This window comes from Chiloscyllium plagiosum, chromosome 7 (genome assembly GCF_004010195.1).
Source record: "Chiloscyllium plagiosum isolate BGI_BamShark_2017 chromosome 7, ASM401019v2, whole genome shotgun sequence".
In the NCBI taxonomy this organism is placed as follows: domain Eukaryota; kingdom Metazoa; phylum Chordata; class Chondrichthyes; order Orectolobiformes; family Hemiscylliidae; genus Chiloscyllium; species Chiloscyllium plagiosum.
Genome location: NC_057716.1, coordinates 75,692,381 through 75,711,864, shown reverse-complemented (window position 1 = coordinate 75,711,864; position 19,484 = coordinate 75,692,381). Strand labels below are relative to the sequence as shown.

The 19,484-nt window shown below is 37.8% G+C and overlaps 1 protein-coding gene across 3 annotated transcripts in view; it reads right to left on the bottom strand.

Moving 5' to 3' along the window:
• Window positions 1-273: 273 nt before the first annotated feature.
• LOC122551716 (histamine N-methyltransferase-like) overlaps window positions 274-19,484 on the bottom strand; it is a 32,544-nt gene continuing 13,333 nt past the window's right edge. For all 3 annotated transcript variants that reach the window (XM_043694070.1, XM_043694071.1, XM_043694072.1), the window contains 4 exons: window positions 17,273-17,380; window positions 13,800-13,930; window positions 10,701-10,794; window positions 274-2,212 (listed from right to left, as the gene is read on the bottom strand). In XM_043694070.1, coding sequence (XP_043550005.1) covers window positions 1,872-2,212; window positions 10,701-10,794; window positions 13,800-13,930; window positions 17,273-17,380 — 674 coding nt within the window. In that variant the 3' untranslated portion in view covers window positions 274-1,871. The remainder of the gene's footprint in view (window positions 2,213-10,700; window positions 10,795-13,799; window positions 13,931-17,272; window positions 17,381-19,484) is intronic.

The window sequence follows — 19,484 nt, the reverse complement described above, 5'->3', positions numbered from 1 at the left end:
ACCCTTTTATTGCCCCTTTCAAATTGCCCAGAGTACAGTTAAGAGTCAATCACATTCTGGATTCACATGTAGGACAGATGAAGTAAAGAAGGAAGATTTAGTCCCGTAAAGGACACTAGTGAATCACATAGGCTTCTGCAAAAATTGACAGTAGTTACATGACTATCATGTGACTAGCTTTTACTTCCGGGTTTTCACTGAATTTATATTTTACCAGCTGCCATGCTGAGATTCCATTTTGCAGCACTGTATAGAGTCATAGAGTCATACAAATTTGGCATTCATATTCATTTATTTATATTGCATTTTGGTCATGTTATACAGAAGTACAACAACTCAGAATTTGTTTTGAATAGTCAAATTGTTACATAATTATCCTATGCTATTACAACCAAGGCTGATGTCTCAAAGTTCACACAATGGTGTATTTGAGATTTCAAAGTTGCATTGCTGGATATAATTATGACATCCTGTGTACTGGAGCTACACGCGTGAATTTTGTTCAAAGCATAACAGCATTAAATTTTTTAAATTAAGGGATTTTATTTTGGAGATTGTAGCTGGACACTTTTTTAACGTTATGATAGTCATGACAACATGACAACATACAAAGGAAATTGTTATAATCTAATTCAATCAAAATGCCTAGTTTGCTGACAGAGAAATTGCAGATATGAATCACTTCAGTCATTTGTGCACAACAAAAATCAATTTGACAAGGCACATTATCCTTTTATTATCTATTTTAAAAATTCTTCGAAGTTTTTGAAAGTATTGAGCATCTTCTGATTTTGGGTGGATATGACTAGACAATAAAATCAATACATACTTAAAATCTTCTATTGCTCTTTTAATAACCTTATAATGTGATCATTTTATGGAAATGTATATGGAAAAGTTTTTTGGGTTAAATAGTAGAAAGTCATATTTCCAGCCAGCAAAATATCCTTTATTTGGCCTATGAAATTTGAGCAAGAGCACATAAATAGGCTGTAGTAATGTCTATTTAAACATTGTTAAACAGTGAAGCCAATGACTGTTTTAGGCAAAGATAGAGAGATTTTTGAACAGTAAAGGACTTTAGCATTTTGGTGAGTGGGCAGGTAAGTGGAGCTGTGTCAACAAAAAGATCAGCCATGATCATATTGAATGGCAGAGCAGGCTAAAGGGGCCAGATGGTCTACTCCTGCTCCTCGTTCTTACGTTATGCTCTTATATTATAGTTCAAACAAATTTGTGAAAATGTTTCAAAGTTATCAGATTTTAATAAGTTCTGATACATTATAAGGATATGTTCAGACACTAAAATCAATATTTATCAAGTGGGATAAAAACATACAAATAAAGAGAAAAAAATAAATTTTATATTAAATCTTAAGCAATGTGTAAACCTTTAGTTCACAGTAAAGATCGTTTCAGTTGTTGATCATTGCATCAAAAATATTACTGAGTAAATAATCAGTTGCATTATACAATTCAATTTAATAAAGAAGTAGAAATCATGCAAATGAATATACATTGTAGCAATGAAAATCCCTGTTATCATTCCTTATATGAATCAAAGTGAAGTTTACAAAAGGAGCTTATGGCTTCAAACCACCTGAAAATGTGTTATTGAATAGTCATTTTTAAGATTCATCGAGATGACATGGCTAGAAGTTAATCCTTTAGAAGCCAGGAATTTTTAATTTTAATCTTTCAAAAATGTTTTTTTGTAATTTTGAAAGCAGTTAGTGGATTAATTTGACACATGGATAACGGTATAACTTCATAAGTAATTGATGTTAAACAGTTCTGAAGCAAGAACACAAAACTATTAAGAATATTTGAGGTGGAGATAATTGGATAATTACTGACTGATGGAAATACAATTAATAATCAATCACTATGAAATACAAATTATTATTGAAAAGTATTTTCCCATTTTCCTCCCTTGAGCATTGAGGCTGGCGTAAGCATTGAAGAACTTCAGCCTTCAGACCTGCCGGAGCGCTTTTCCTGAAATCTACTATATGCGTAAGGAAATCCAACAGAAGTTCTCCATTTTCATTTCCTTCAATGAAACACTCTGTGATATCAAAGATAGAAGAAAGCTCATAGATATGATACTTCATTCTCATTTCATCAAGGACTTTGTGGACATCAAGGAAAAGGCAACTGCTGAGAAACCGGGATCCAGCTTTCCTCCAAAGTGAATGATAGCCACCGTCATCTGGTAATAATAATATTTGAAAGATATTTGTGAAAACATTCTTATTTAATTTGAATTCTGATACTACAAAATTCCTCTGTAAATTATTTATTTGTCTCAATAGCATTCGGGGACAGTGATTATAGTCATGAAGTGAAAATAACAAATGCTGGAGATCACAGTGGATCAGACAGCATCCATGGAGAGAGAGCAAGTTAACATTTTGAGTCTAGATGAAAAGCATAGTATCATGAAGTATATGTGGAAAAAGTGCAACTAAATTTATTAGGGTAACCATGGTGTGATAACAGAACTGGCTCAGGTAAACTAGAATTAAACATTGGCACACAAAAATGTAACAGAATAATAGGATCCATTTATAGAGGAGATAGTTTCAGTAAAGGCAAAATATATTCCTACACGGGTAAAAACAATGACTGCAGATGCTGGGAACCAGATTCTAGATTATAGTGGTGCTGGAAAAGCAGAGCAGTTCAGCCAGCATCCGAGGAGCAGGAAAATCGATGTTTCGGGCAAAAGCCCTTCATCAGGAATGTTCCTGATGAAGGGCTTTTGTCCGAAATGTCGATTTTCCTGCTCCTCGGATGCTGCCTGAACTGCTCTGCTTTTCCAGCACCACTCTAATCTAGAACCTATTCCTACAAAGGGGAAAGCAAACACAAGCAAATCTAGAGCTCCCTATTTGGCAAAAGAGAAATCAAGCAACATGAAATAGAAAAAGTGTGCATATGATAGATGCCATGTGGTCAGTACAATTGAGAAACAAACAGAATATAAAAGGGTTATATGGGAAATGAGTTTTAAAAATTAAGCAAAGAGAGTTTGAGAAGATACTGACAGCTAAGAAAGCAAGGTATCCAAAAGTCTTCCACAGTGATGTGACATTGGAAGAGTTGTAAAAGTAGGAAAGGAATGATTTTAGATGTTACACATGAAGGCAGAAGACCTGACTGGGATAACAAAAGAGTACTTTTTACTTGTCATTAGTGAGGAGGAAGTTGCTTCTCAAATCAGTATGAAAGGAAATATTCAGACACTAGATGGGCTAAAAATAGATGAAAGTGAAGTATTGGATAACCTGACTGAAGTTGGTAAGTTACTTGGATCAATGTTAATGCAGTTGGTGACATTGAGACAAGTAGGAGCTGAGATATTGATGGTATCTTTCCATTCCTCCTTAAATAAAGGTCTAGTATCAGAGGATTGGAGAATTGCAAATCATAAATTCTTATTCAAAACATGATGTAAAGAAAATCCCAAAAACCACAGGCCAATCAGTTTTACAGCAGAACGAAGGCTTTTGGAAACATTAATTTGGGTCAAAATTAGCAGTCACTTGGACAAATGTAAATTAATTTCTCTGAACCAAAAGGCCTACGTTCAAGTCCCACAAGTTCATGTGGTGCATCATAACATACCAAGACAGGCTGATTAAAAACATAATACAGAATCATGAAAATTTGGAGGAAAGAAATTAAGCCATTCAGGCCATCAAAGGTTGCTCCTCACATTCCAATTCGATTCTTTATAACCTGCATTCATTAGTATTCTTTGCTTACAAGAATATAATTCCCCTTCAGAAATAAATGTTGATTCTGCATCAATCAACATATTTTCTTTATTCATTCACTGGCTGGGCTAGCATTTATTGCTCATTCCTCATTGCTCAGAGGGCAGGTAAGTGCCAACCACTTTAGTGTGGGTCAGGACTCACATGCAGGCCAGATCAGGGAAGGATGACAGTTTCCTTCCCTAAAGGGTGTTAGGTTTTTCCAACAATCGCCACCATTAGCTCCTCAATTCCAGTTTTTTGTTCTACTGAATTTAAATTCCATTACTTGCTATGTCCCAATTTGAACCCAGGTCCCCAGGACACTATTTGATTCTCCAGATTAGTTGACCAGCAGTAATATCACGAGGCTGTCACCTCACCATATTTGAGCAGTGAATTCTGCATTCTATATCCACCAATTTTTCATTTCCTAAAATGCTGACCATTTTCTTTATAAATGGCCTCTTATAAACACTTTATGGGTGAAAATATTCCATGTATTTTTACCCAATCTTGGAGACATCTAACAGATTTCTGCTGCTCAGCTGCAGTGACAAAAGTACGAACATCTGAAGTCTTTAATTCAAATGTAAATCCCTCATCACTACCGATGCTGGCTTTGCACGACTTAGCTTGTGGAGAAAACTTCAAGAAGTAAACTAGCATTTGTTGAAATGTTGGATGCAGTGGGGCATTGCTCAAAGAATTTCTCTTCCACTCTTGGGTGTCCCTGAAAGACAGTTTGCATTTCACTGAAGTATTAGTATTCTGGAGATGTTGACTGCTCTGTATATCAGGAGTTTTGCTGATTTAGAGGTCTTTATTGCCAAACATTTATTGCTGTTGTTTGTTATATAATGAGCCTGCACAGATCACCCCGAATTAGATCTCTTCATCAATGGTGATCTTCTAAGAGATGTGGCTGCCAAGATCTGAGAAGTGCTCAAAATATTCAAGAGTCTCTACAACGCCATTAGGAAGAGGTCTATTTGACTGACCTGTTGCAGGTTGACTTGAGTTTTATTTGGCAGCAATCAAGGGCAAGGCAAATCTCTTTTATGCAAAATATGTTAACTGGTTTATAAATAAATTTAGTGCAGAATTGATTACAAAAATGCAATCACCTGCACACAGCAAGTCATGTATATTTATGGTGATCAGTTTAATGTTGTCATGGATGTCAAGTTAAACATTTGTACATGCAAATATACAGACATATAAATTAGGAGCAGAAATAGGTCACTCAGCAACTTGGACTTGTTTTAGCCATAGGATGTATGCAATTGAGGAGAATTTGTGTCAGGGTTACCCTGCTGAGGACAAAAACTTCAACCATAATCCTCATTCTTTAAGATAGTTGCAATTATTGCATTTCTTTGGTTATATGGAGGAAGTGGAAGGAGGGGGATCTTGTTATTTTTCTTCTCAAATGCATACAATGAATGCTGATGTTTTGCTCTGAGGAAAAGCCAGTTTTGAAGACTTCTTTTGGAATATCATTGGTACCATTTTACCTGTTGATCTCTCTTGATTTTATCATAGGATATTGAGGAGTGTAGTCTGGAGTATTAGCTACTACTTGTGTATTCATAGTTGATGAGTTGTTCAAAATGTTGTTGTTGAAGAATGGCATTCTCATCCTTCAGTTGAGAAACACAATCATGAGAGTAAAAGGGATTTTGCATATTTATATTAGACACTTGTGGCTTCAAAAAAGCTTTGCTTGTTATGATGGTCAGCCTACCTCAGGTTTATCTTTTTCTCTACCATATGAGCGTTAGCATCAAGATTTGTCTTTTGGGAGCAGTTTTGAGCTTTTTGAATGCCATTTATTTGATTTGCCACGTTAAGTCTCTCTGCGAAGCCTGATGGCTGTTTATTTTTGTTCCAGGAGACCTCATATTTCAGTATATTTTTTTCAACAAACCAATCCAAGCGATATGGATATTTTAGCCCAATGCTGTGGGTTATAGCAATCTAGTCCAGTTGATTTTATCTTATCTCATTATTCTAGAATTGATGTTGATGTGTGACAATCGAGGTTGGTTGAGTTGCACTTGGAACCTCTTTCTGTAACTGGGTTGCTTTTGGGGCTGAGGCATTGTGTTTCTTCCTTTTGAAATTTAGTAACTGGTGAAAATAACCTCGTTGATAATGTGGGCATTCAGAATTGAGCAATATAGTGATAGATAAAGACGAACAGCTAAAAATGCTGGCAGTACTCCTGGTAGGGAAGTCACTACGCCCATCTGAGATGCATCCTAGTTTGCTGAGAGAGGTAAGTGAAAAAATTGTGGAGCCATTGATAAAAATTTTCCAGAACTCTCTGAACACAGAACTAGTCCCACGGTACTGGAGGAGTGTAAATGTGGAGCCATTGTTTAAGAAAAGGAATCCAGGAAACTGCAGATCTGTCAGCTTGACAGCAATAGTGTGAAAACTGACGGAAGTTATAATTTGGGATACGTATACATACACTTGGAGAAAAATAAGTTAATAGTGGACAGTTAGCGTAGCTTTGACATGGGCAGGTCATGTCTGACAAGCTTAATTAAGTTTTTTGACAAGGTGACACAGTCAGTGGATGAAGATACTGCTATGGATGATATACATTTGGATTTTCATTTGATATTGTGCCACATGGCAGGTTGTTTAGCAAATTAGAAATTTGTGCAATTGATGGGTCCTTGGCATTATGGACTAGAATTGGTTAAAGGATAAGAAACAGAGGGTGGTTATAGATGGAAATAGAATCATAGCATCGTGCAGCACAGAAACAGACCCTTCGGTCCAACCAGTCCATGGTGAACATAATCCCAAACTAAACTAGTCCCACCTGCCTGCTCCTGGTTCATATCTTTCCAAACCTTACCTATTCATGTACCTATCCAAACGACTTTTACATATTGTAATTGTATCCACATCAACCACTTCCTCAGGAAGTTCATTCCACATGTGAACCACCGTCTGGATAAAACAAAACATTGCCTCTCATGTCTTTTTTAAATCTCTCTCCTCTCACCTTAAACATGTGTCCCCTAGTCTTGAAATCCCCTGTCCTAGGGAAAAGACAGCTATCAACAATTCTATTTATACCCCTCATTATTTAATAAACTTTTATCAGATTGCCTCTCAACATCCTATGTTCCAGTTTAAAATGTCCTAGCCTATTCAGCCTTTCTTTATAACTCAAACCTTCCACACCCAGCAATACCCCTGGGAATTCTCTTCTGAACCCCCTCCAGTGTAATAATATCCTTCCTATAACTGGACAACCAGAACTGGACACAGTATTCCAGAAGAGCCCTCACAAATATATTGTACAACCTCAACATGATTTCCCTACTCCTATACTCAAACAGACAAGCAGTGAAGGTAAGCATGCCAAATGCCCTTTTAGCCACCTTGTCTATATGTGATGCAAACTTCAAAGCATTATGTACCTGCATCCCTATGTCCCTCTGTTCTACAACACTAACCAAGATCCTTCCATTATTGTATAAGCCCTATCCTTGTTTCTTGTACCAAATTGCAATACTTCACACTTATCTAGATTGAGCTCCATCTGCCATTTGATCAAGATCTCTTTGTAATCTTAAAAAGAACTTTCTTCACTGTCTACTATGCCACCAATTTTGGTGTTGTCTGCAAATTTACTAACCATGCCTTCTATATTCTCATCCAGATCATTTATATAAATGACAAACAAAAGAGGACCCTGATCCCTGTGGAATGCTGCTGGTAACAGGCCTCTAGGCTGAAAAGCAGCCCTCCACCACCATTCTCTGTCTCCTGCCAATAAGTCAATTACATATCCGACTGGCAAGCTCACTGTGAATCCTATTTGATTTGACTTTACTAAGTAGACTGCCATGTGGAAGCTTGGTGTTCCACAGGGATTGGCAATGGGACTTTTGCCTTTTCTAATCAATGTAACAATTTGTAGATGGCTGTTGTGGGCAAAGTCTCTAAATGTATAGATGATACTAAGATGTGAGAATAATGGATTATGAGGAAGACTCTGAGTGACTTCAGAGATACAAAGAAAAACTAGAGAAAGTTGGCTTATTTTCTTTGGAGCAGAGAAGATCAAAAAGTGATCTTATTGACAAGTTCAAATTCATGAACAATTTTGACAAGGTAAGGAAGGATATTCGGTTTCCTTCAGTTGGTATGTCAGCAACTAAGGGTAACAATTTCAAGATTTTTAGCAAAGAAACTAGGAATGAGATGAGGAGAAACTTCTTTACTCAGAGTTGTTAGTAATTGAAATGCACTATCTAGGAGAGTTGTGAAGGTGGATTCTATTGGAAGTTTCAAAATAGAGGTGGATAGATATTTGAAAGTGATGAATTAGAAGGATACAGAGATAGGATTAGAGAATGGCGCAAGCTAGGTTACTCTTTTGGGAGCCAGTTCAGTCATGATTGGTCAACAACCTCCTTCTATACTGTAAAATTCCATGATTCCATAAAATTTGAGCCTCTGGAGGTAGGTTTGCTTGCTGAGCTGGAAGGTTCATTTCCAGACGTTTCGTCACCCTACTAGGTAACATCTTCAGTTGGCCTCCGGGCAAAGTACTGCTGATGATTCCTGCTTTCTGTTTATATGTTTGGGTTTCTTTGGGTTGGTGATGCTATTTCCGGTGGTGATGTCATTTCCTGTTCTTTTTCTCAGGGGGTGGTTGATGGGGCCTAACTCAACATCAACAAACACATTGAGTTAGACCCAATCTACCACTCCCTGAGAAAAATATTAGGAAATGACATCACCACAGGAAATGGCATCACCAACCCAAAGAAACCCAAATATATAAATAGAAAGCAGGAATTATCAGCATTGCTCCACCCGGAGGTCCACTGAAAATGTTACTTAGTAGGGTGACAAAACATCTGGAAATGAACCTTCCAGCTCAGCGAGTAAACCTACATCCACAACCTCAACCTGATCTACAAGTCTTCACAAAGACTTGAGCCCTGCAATGCCTTAATGCTAGGTGGATTGTCAATGCCAATTGGACAAGATAATAGTCTGTCCAGCAGGCAATAGTCCTCCAGCTGGACTGAGTGATAGAAACATCACTTAGAACTTTGATCCAGTCAATAACATAATCCACAAAGTATCAACGCTTTGATCTTGGGTGCTTCCAAGTGTTTTGTGTTTGACCTTCTGGTGGGAAAAAAGTTTGTTAAAATGAGACAATGCTGAGGATTCTTTGTCAGCAAGAGAATTACATTTACATAAATCTTTCCTACTCCATTTGCCCAATGCTTCCACTCCAGACATGAATGTTGTTGTCAACCCTGGCAAGAAAAATCCCCAGAAGAACATATTCTTCTTTTTGGATGGCCACGAGGACTTCATCAAAGTCAGAATGGAACTTTTCCAGAACAGGTTTACTAGAGTTCAGGGTCAGAACATAAGCACTGATGAAGGTGACATCTTGTTTATAGCTGAGCTGTAGTTGAAATGCAATGGGTCTTTCATTTACGCAACTGAACACTTCTGACAGTACAGGTAAGATCCTATTCCAGACAGTAAAACTAAATGTGTGGGCACAAGGGTCACTGTCAACCTGACTTTCCAGTACAAGTTATATCCCTCTGTTTGTTCCTTCATTATACCTACCTGGAAAGATATATCTCACTGAGGTCAGCATAGTCTTTCAGAGTTTTAATAGCTCAGCTTAGATGACTGTAACTGTTCCTCTAGACAATCAGCACATGAGTGTTCTAATACTCCAAGTTGAAAATTTTAAAATGTTTTTCTTTGCCTACAAAGATGTTGATTTCTCAAGATGTTGCTCCTCAGCCAGATAAAAATAGGGTAGCCTAACTTTAAGATATCTTTTCCAGCCCCATCCTCTCTTGGGGTGAGCAGAGGGAGCAAGGACAACTCTGTCCCAATTCAGGTGTCCAATGGCTTTCATATTTCTATCCCATGTACGTGTCATGTTTACTGGGAACTCGAAAATTCAAAACCTTATCCTCACCATCTGTTCTCCACTGCCACAGGGATTGTCAAATGAATCCTGGTAGAAGCTCTTATATGGCTTTATTCATTATGGGAACCTTGGCACATGTAATTGTTCAGACAATCTTGATGGGTTAGAATACTTGGAATCCCTACAGTATAGAAACAGGCCATTTGGCCTAACAAGTCCATACAGATCCTTGGAACATTAACTCACCCAGACCCGGGTGGGGAGAATGTGCAAACTCCACACAAAGAGCCAAATGAGGCTGCAATCAAACCCGGGTCTCTGGTACTGTGAGGCAGCAGTACTAACCACTGAACCACCATGCTGCTCCCACTGAGCCACAGTGCCGCTCCCACTGAGTCACCATGCCACCCCCAATTCTTGCCCAATTCTCAGTGAGATGTCAAACCATGATGTTTGGGACCATCTTATGGCTATAGCTTTCCTGCTTCCATCTTCACAAACCATGAGATCCATAGTCTTCCTTTTTCTGTTCTGCCATTAACAATATCTTTTCATGTAAAGTAACCCATGCTATGTTCTGTTTTCAACATCATCCATACAATCTTTAGATTCTTAAGGCCAGTTAACATTTTATATCTAATAACCATATCAATGACCAGCCATTGTCTGTTTCCTGCCATCTAGCTAACTCATTAGGTACAATACAACTTTTACATTGCTTCACATGCAGTGTACTTCCAAAGAAGTCATACTGAACTTGAAATACTAACTCTATTTCTCTCTCCACAGACAGACTACTGAGTTTCTCCAGTACTTACTGTTTCTTTTTGTGCATTTATAGTCTTTTTGAACATGCACCAGAATGTATCAATCTAAATATCAGGAGGCAAATGGATAAATGAATAAAATATTAGATTATATTTTCCTTGTTGAATTTCAATTAATGCAGAGTCCTTATGTTTGCATATCAGAAAAATTAGACAGCCACTTACCTGCAGTTTGTACTATTAGAAGTTTGCCATTAGTTTCCAGAAGGCTGTGAAAATACTTGATGGTATCGTGCAAACTTTCTACATAATACAACATCTAGACAAGAAAATTTAAGATCAGAAATGCAAATATATTTTCATTTAAGCTGCTTTTATTTTAAAATTAATTATGATACCTTCCTCAGTGTTTAAAGACACTGGATTTGAAATTTTGGTGTGATCAATGTGGAATCATATGCAATTTGGAAAGCCCAAAGATGGGGCAGGGAGTTTACTTCTGCCAAAATTGACCATTGTTGTCTCTGTTCTGCTACTTGCAAGTAATGGGGAGCATGAATGAATTTATTTTTGCCACAAACAACTATATTTGTGTGAGTTCTGCATACTGTGGGAATTACCTCTAATACTGATATGAGGCCTTAAGATACTGTGTTCTAACGTAGCCTTTGAAAAATTTCTCAATCCTAAACTCTTGGTAATGAATGGCAAGTGAAGTTGACAACACTGTCACAAAGCTTCTGAAGGAGTTGAAGATTTTCTAGATCCCCTTTCAGACTTTCTCGGTCTTAGAGCGGCACGGTGGCTCAGTGGTTAGCACTGCTGCCTCACAGCATCAGGGTTTCCAGGTTCAATTTCAGCCTCGGGTGACTGCCTGTGTGAAGTTTGCACATTCTCCCCGGGTCTGCGTGGGTTTCCTCTGGGTGCTCCGGTTTCCTCCCACAGTCCAAAGGTGTGCAGGTCAGGTAAATTGGCCATGCTAAATTGCCCATAGGTTAGGTGCGTTAGTGAGACGGAAATGGGTCTAGGTGGGTTACTCTTCGGAGGGTTGGTGTGGACTTGGTGAACCGAAGGGCCTGTTTTCACACTGTAGGGAATCTAATCTAATCATTGTAGCAATACTCTGATAGTCCAGTTTTCTGCCAGACAAGGAATCAGCTCTGGAGGAAGTGAGACTGCAGATGCTGGAGATTAGAATCGAGAGTGTGGTGATGAGCAATCAGCCTGGTAGGGTAGTGCATTGGCTGTCCTCCAAATAAGGACGCAGAATGTCAGGATAGATTATTCTGAGCTTTTGCGAGCTTCCTACCTTTTGACAATATCTGCAAATAGGGTGAAGTCTCACTGAATCTTCAATAAAAGTGGATTTTAGTCAAAACTCCCTAGAACTATTTGAAATCATGGTGATGTTGGGTGCCTGGACACCTCATATATAAAGCATTTAGTCATGGCCAAACTGAAAGGCTCATCCCTATTTATGGGAGATATTTTTGCAGTAAGATTGGATGTTCCAGCAAACCCTGCCTCCTGCCTCTCTTTTACATGTGGTGGATTACAAAAGCAGTATACAATGTATACTAACTCCAGCATGGGCTGAGGACCATAATAGGGCTTATTTGTATGACTGGAGATTTCCATGGATGATGTTAGGAGAAAGATCCCCAATAAAACTATTTTTCCCAATCTCAACAAAAGGTTGTTTCAAAGCACATTAAAAAAATGCTCCTAAAATTAAAGTGAATTGCAACACAATTAATATACTGTAATTCAGTTCTAGTTTGAGAGTCTCATTGCTCATAAAACAGATAAATGTTTATTTAATTCTTCACCTCCCTTAAAAAGGAAGAAATAAGTATTTTTGTGTTAACGTACTCCAGCTATAAAACCGTCTCACGTTTTAGACCTTAACATCCATAATGAACTTGGACTGTAATTAAGAAATTAGATAACAAGACAATTATCTCAAATAAATATTAAACTATGGTTCAGTGGTTTTGTAACCAAATAATGCACATGCAGTTCAAGAAGTTGGAATGTATGAGAAAATTGATATTATATATTAAAAATCGAATAACATAGTCCAAATGTATTTCCTTCTTAATTTTCCCAGTTAATCTGAAGGTCTTAATGATGTATTCATTGGGATATAGAAAAATGAGAGGTGACCTTATGTAAACATACAAGATTCTTAGGGGACTTGGCAGGTTTGAGATAAAAAGGTAGGAAATTCTGGGAGCAGAGGGCATAATCTCAGAGTAAGCAGTCACCCTTTTAAGACAGAGATGAGGTGGAATTTCTTCTTTCAGAAGGTAGTGAATCTGTGGAATTCATTATTACGGAAAGGTTGCATCATTAAAAATATTTAAGGCGGAGATAGTCAGATGTTTAATCAGTAAGCAAATCAAGGGTTATGAGCACAAGGAAGAAAGCGGCTTTGAGGATTATCTGATTAACCATGATCTCATTGAATGGCAGAACAGAATTGATGGGCTGAATTGACTATTTCTGGTTCTATGTCTTATGGTCTAGTTTTATTGGTTCATGAATGTGAAGTGTTGACCTCCTGGCCTGGCATAGCGGCCTCTCTGCCTGCTGTAGTACTCTTCCAGAGCAGCCTCCCTGCGTGGCAGGGCAGCTTCACCCAGCATGGCACCCTCTCCGCCCGGCATGGCTTCCTTGGCCTGGCGTGGTGGTCTAAAGTGATGTCCCAGCCTCACGATCCTCAAGGTGAGATGCAGTGTAGTCTGGAGCCAGGGTTTGGTGCAACCTGGAGGTTAGGTGGAGGCATAGATGGGTTGGAGACCCATTGTTCCAGGTTTCTTTTTCTGCAATGCTGGACATTTTCTTTCTGTATTTTCCAAGATCTTGTAATTAGGTATCTTTGTACCTAAGATGGCGCTGTAGGAGGTAGCATATAAACTTGTCACTATACTCATTGAGTATATGTGACTAAAAAGCTAATGCATTCATTTATTAATTTATCAAATGGGAAGGATTCCGGTAACATGAAAGATGGATTGTGAGAGAATTATGTTACAATCGTCTCCAACACAATATGGTAGATGTTCACAGGCATTACTTGTTATCAAGTTACCCACTTGCCCATTTGGTATCTGAAGTGTTAGGCAGATCAAAGATGAGGAATTATGTGCCTAACTATGATATCAAAAAGAATGTTATTTCTAAAGACTAAGAGGCATGTACAGCAATTAGTGTTTGGACACTGAACGGCATGTTTTGATATTTGGTTAGGACTGCCTTCACAACCAGCCCTAATATCTCCCCTCTCTGCAACTTGTTAAGTTATTTTTTAACTGCTGTTACCTCAATCATGTGAATGAAATCAAATTTTTTACTTTCATTCCTTTTCTTGTTTTGCTTTTCATATTCTCCTGAGGTCATCTGGTTCCAGGTGAAGGAAATATTTGGACCTGAATTCCATTCTTTCACAAGTGCTGGAACACAGAAATAGAATTGCAAGGAAACCTTTTAATAAACTGAAATGAGAAACAATAACAGCTTTGTATCTAGCTTCCAGACGTTTGGTTTAGAAACATTTCATTATTTTCTGCTTTTTGAAGAAGGCATTGATTAGTTAAATGTAGCATTGGTAAATCATACAGAATTTGAAGTCCTTTGCACTTCATAGTGTCGCATTTGCTGTTGAAAAACATGACCTACTTTGATAAAATATGCATATTATCAATCAGTGCATATAGTAGAACCTGCTGGAATGTCTTGGAAGTTACATAAATAGATTTTAACTAGATCAACATATTGAATCAGGTAAACATTGTGCAAAAATGTTGCCCACCAGAAATTCTTTTGCTAATTCTGAGATAGCCACTGTCAGTTTCTACAAATATGTCTGTGTCAACTCATTGAAAGAGCCATACAATTCACCTTACTCCTGAGTTAGATTGCTTTCCTCTTCTATCGTGTTTGTTACTTTAACTGTTGAGCACACAGCCATCAATTACAAATAGCCAACCAGCTCTCTGTCTTTAATGAGGTCGTGTTATGCAATCCAACATGTACACTCAGTGAAAGCAACATTATGATTCTGTATGATTATATAATTATTGTAGATGGGTTCAAAAGTCACAGTAAGAACAAACACAGTGCTTCACAAATTGTAGAAAACAGTGAGTTACTCAAAAACAGTTCTACCAAATCCTTTGATCTCTATATTCTATGCATACTAATACCAAATTGCAATATATTTTAAAAAACAGTCAATTTCAGAAAATATGAAACCAAGAATATATATTTATATCTTCAATCTCTCTCATTAATTCAATAACTGTGATTTAAAAATTTGGCAGTTGGAATATAATGTGGAAGAGTGAGGTTTGAACTTTGGCAAGAAAAATAGAGGACAGGAATATTATTAAAATGAAGAAAGTCTGCAGAAAGCAGCAGCACCTAAGAATTTGGGAGTCATAGAATCCCTTCAATGTGGAAGCAGGCCATTCAGTCCATCGAGTCCACACCAACCGTCTGAAGAGCATCTCACCCCATCCCCATAACCTTGCATTTCCCATGGCTAATCTACCTAACCTGCACATCCCTAGACACTATGGACAATTTAGGCGGAAGTGATACTGCAGATGCTGGAGATTAGAGTCTAGATTAGAGTGGTGCTGGAAAAGCACATCAGGTCAGGCAGCATCTGAGGAGCAGGAAAATGGAAGTTTTGGGAAAAAGCCCTCTAGCATGACTAATCAACCTAACTTGCGCACCTTTGGACTGTGGGAGGAAGCCCACACAGACGTGGGAGACTATGCAAAATTCACACAGACAGCCATCTGAGGCTGGAATTGGACCCAGGTCTCCAGTACAGGGAGTCAGCAGTGCTAACCACTGGGTAAAAACAATGACTGCAGATGCTGGAAACCAGATTCTGGATTAGTGGTGCTGGAAGAACACGCTAACCACTGAGCCACTTGCCATCTCATGCAAGTTCTTGTGCATTAATCACAAAATTAAACTGGATACAAGTTCAGTGAGGAAGACAAAATGAATATGGCTCTTTATTTCAAAGAATGAGTGCTGGTGTAGAGGGATTGTCTTATGACGAAAGATTAAACAGGTTGAGATTCTACTAACTGGAGTTTAAAAAATGTGAGGTAATCTCATTGAGACATATAAGATTCTTAAGGGGCTTGACAGGGTAGATACTGAGAGGATGTTTCCCTTTATGGGACAGTCTAAGACCAGAAGACATAGATTCAGAATTAAAGGATGCCAATTTAAGGCTGAAATGAAGAGGAATTTCTTCTGTCAGAGGATTGTGAGTCTTAGGAACTCCTTGCCATTGACAACTGCGGGCAGACTCCTAGTGTATATTTAAGGCTGAGAAAGATAAATTCTTGATCAATTGGGAAACAAGGGTTATAGGGAAAGGACAGGAAACTGGATGCAAGGATTTGGGATCAGCCAAAATCCTATTGAATAGCAGCAAAGGCTTGCAGGACCAAATGGCCTCATCCGCTTCCTATTTCGCATAATCTTGTGGTCTTCTGGAATGGAAAATAATAATATGGACATCTTGCTGAAATTGTACAAGACTCTCATCATACCACAGCTGGAGTACTGTGAATAGTTTATCCCCTTATCCAAGGAAAGACATGTTAGAATTTGAGGCAGTCCAGAGAATGCCGACTAGATTGATCTCAGATATGGAGGGATTTTCTTTTGATGATAAGTCAAGTAGGTTAGGCATGTGCTTATTGGAGTTTAGAAGAATGAGAGGGGAACTTCATTAAAGCATTCAAAGTTCTCAGGGAGCTTGATACTAAAGGTGAAACTATGTTGCTGAAAATGGTTATCCATCATCTTTATATTCGTTAGTAATAGCAACTAACTAATATTATAATTTGAGAGAATAGTATTATCTCAACCACCCACACCCACAAGGGAGCCATATCCCTTGCTGTCCAAAGGGGAAGAACAGAAAAATAAAAGCGGAAATGCTTGCAAATAAACATTTTTGGTGCAGCTAAGATCCATTTTGAGACGTTCTGGACCAGTAATTGTCATTTGTACATTTTCCAGTTTTCCCTCTGGATCCCCAGCAAAAACATCCGTTGCCAGTGCACCAATCTGAAATCAAATGCCCAATTGTGATATTATGCGGGAAGCAGCTTTAATTATTTCAGAATAACATTTCTGCTCCCATCTGGGAGGAAACACTGGTCAAGACAATTGCTAGGTAATCTGATTGGCTGGCAGCTCTGTTATCTCAGCAGTGCTAGGTTCAAGCAGTAGCTGCAGCTGGGACTACATCCTGTCCCCACAAAGGAAGAGTAATGGAGAGAATGGACTTAAAAGTAAGTCTGCTATTTTGGGCAGGTATAGCTGGCAGACCCTAGCATGGGTTGGATTTGCGGAGACTGGATTTCATAGACTGGGGAGGATTTTAAGATGGATGTAGGGCTATTTGCTCTGAGGGGTACAAAGAAAACTCCAAGGGTTATATCCATTTTTGCCAGCCAGCAGCCAGTGCACTGAAAGTTGCCAGTCCACCTGCCTTGAATCTGCAGTCCTCTGTCACACATTAAGTAGAGGAACAAATGGAATATGGCCATTATTTGGTCATTGTAACAGGTCAGAGACAGGAAACAAAGATAAGGGGTCGATATGTAGATGGTAGGAAGGTCACCAGTTTTATTTTGCACGTAACCCTGTCCTTCAAATAAGCTGTAAAATCCATAATTCTGACCAGAAGAAGATCAAAAGATAAATTAATACCTCACACATAACATTTACCACCTGAGAATGTTTTTCTTAATTACCTTTATATTTAGAAATGTGTTGAGGATTAGGCTCCACTACCTCATTATGAATGAAAAAGCCTGGATGCTTGGACTGAATTTTGCCAAGTATTTCAAGGTCGATTTTACCTGAATGGAAAAATAGAAAACAACTGAATGTTTCATTCCTTTAAGTCATTATACATATGTTCATTAGGAATAAGATAAGTGCATAAGTTTCACTTTTTCTTTTAAATTGTCATATTATTTTGACATTTCCCTTTTAAATTAATTTTCACTCAATGTTTTTTTTTGCAAAAACATGCGCATCCAGTTGTATTTTCATTGAATAATGCAATTAAATCACAAGTCCATAGCTTGATTTCACATAACCAAGTAAGAATAATATAATCAATTGGCTTACTCATTTTAGATAGAAAAAATAATCATGGGAAATGTTGGGCATTTAATATTAAATGAGTAGAAGAGGTAGTTAAAGGTGATAAGGAATGGCCTACAATATATGCAGACTTCTTTCTCACACAAAAGTTCAAAAGTTCAACCTGAGTGATACTGGTAGAGAATAAACCAGAGCAGATGAGAGAGGTTAAAAAGTAACGACATACATCATTAATAATGGTCATAATTTATACTTTAGGAATATAATAAAGAAAAGCATAAATATGGCAAAAAAGGTTAATCGACTTCAAAGCTGATTTTTCTAGGCTAAAAGAGTTTGAGGAAATAAGTTCAACAACTCTCTGGCAAACAACGATGTTGAACAACATTGAAAAATACTTTTAAGCTGTTCAACAAGTGCTGGAAAATTCATTATGTTAAATGGAAAAACAAGCTGTACAATGCTGAGGCTCCATGGATGAATAATTATTTAAGAGAACAATTGAGAGCTCGGAACTGCATAGATAGCAAAGAATAATTCTAAAACAGAATGCTAAAAGATTAGGAGTAATGTAAAAAGGAATTATGAAAGCAAAGAACAATGAAATTAAATTGCCAGGCAACTTAAGACAAGATACTAAAATATTTTTATAGGTACATCAAAAATGGAGAAAAGCTATGATGAGAATATGATTATTAAGAAAGAGGATAATAGCACAAGTAAGAATAGAGATGGTAGATATAAAAAAATTCATAGGATTATTTACTAGAAAGGTGGAACAGTAAGTGGGACATTGAATGAACAAAGCAAAATAAGGTATTGGAGATCCTTGGTTCTGTTCTTCCATTTAGCTTTGTTTTTCTTTCAAATAAATTATGGGAGCCTGAAATCTCATTAGGTTTTGCATGTAAATTATTTTTAAGAAGGGATGCATAGAAAAATATACTCAAATTCAAAGAGGTTCAAGACACTGCTCTGGTGAGTTTGCATTCACACATTTTGAAAGAAACAAAGGAAAAATTAGCTGAGACATAACTACACATTTATAATCACACATTATAGAGATGCAATGTCAGACTAACAAAATTAAATGTAGTACCTGAATTTAGGAAGTTAAAGAGAACCTATCTTGGGAATTGTCGATCAGTCAACTAGCAACAGTATAAGAAAAATAATGAAATTCTTCCTAATGGAAAGAATAAAAGAACGTCTAGAAATCAGAAATGGATTCCAAAAGAGAAATCTTGTTTTGTAAATTTGATGATGATGTTTTGAGATTTTTGCTTTAATTCCTGGTAAAATATAGTATGGAAGGAAGTCATGTTATGATTTGCTTTAAATCCTGTTTGACAACATGCTTCTGTCGCTTAGTTACTATAAAAACAGTGAGTTCCAAACTAAGACTTACTGAGAGGAAAGCATAAAATGTTTGCATCATTAAAAAAAACATAGCAAAAGCAATCAATTTAACTTTCAAAATCTGAGCCTTTGTTGGAAGGAAGGGAGAGAAAGACAGAGATTGAGCAACGAATGTTGCAACTAGTCTAATCAGCAGAGTGTATAAGGCAAAAGTGAGGACTGCAGATGCTGGAAACCAGAGTTTAGATTAGAGTGGTGCTGGAAAAGCACAGCAGGTTAGGCAGTATCCGAGGAGCAGGAAAACCGACGTTTCGGGCAAAAGCCCTTAATCAGGAATAGAGACAGGGAGCCTGCAGGGAGGAGAGATAAATGGGGAGGGGGTGGGGGAGAAGGTAGCAAAGAGTACAATAGGTGGATGGGGTGGGGATGGAGGTGATAGGTCAGAGAGGAGGGTGGAGCGGATAGGTGGGAAGGGAGATTGGCAGGTAGGACAGG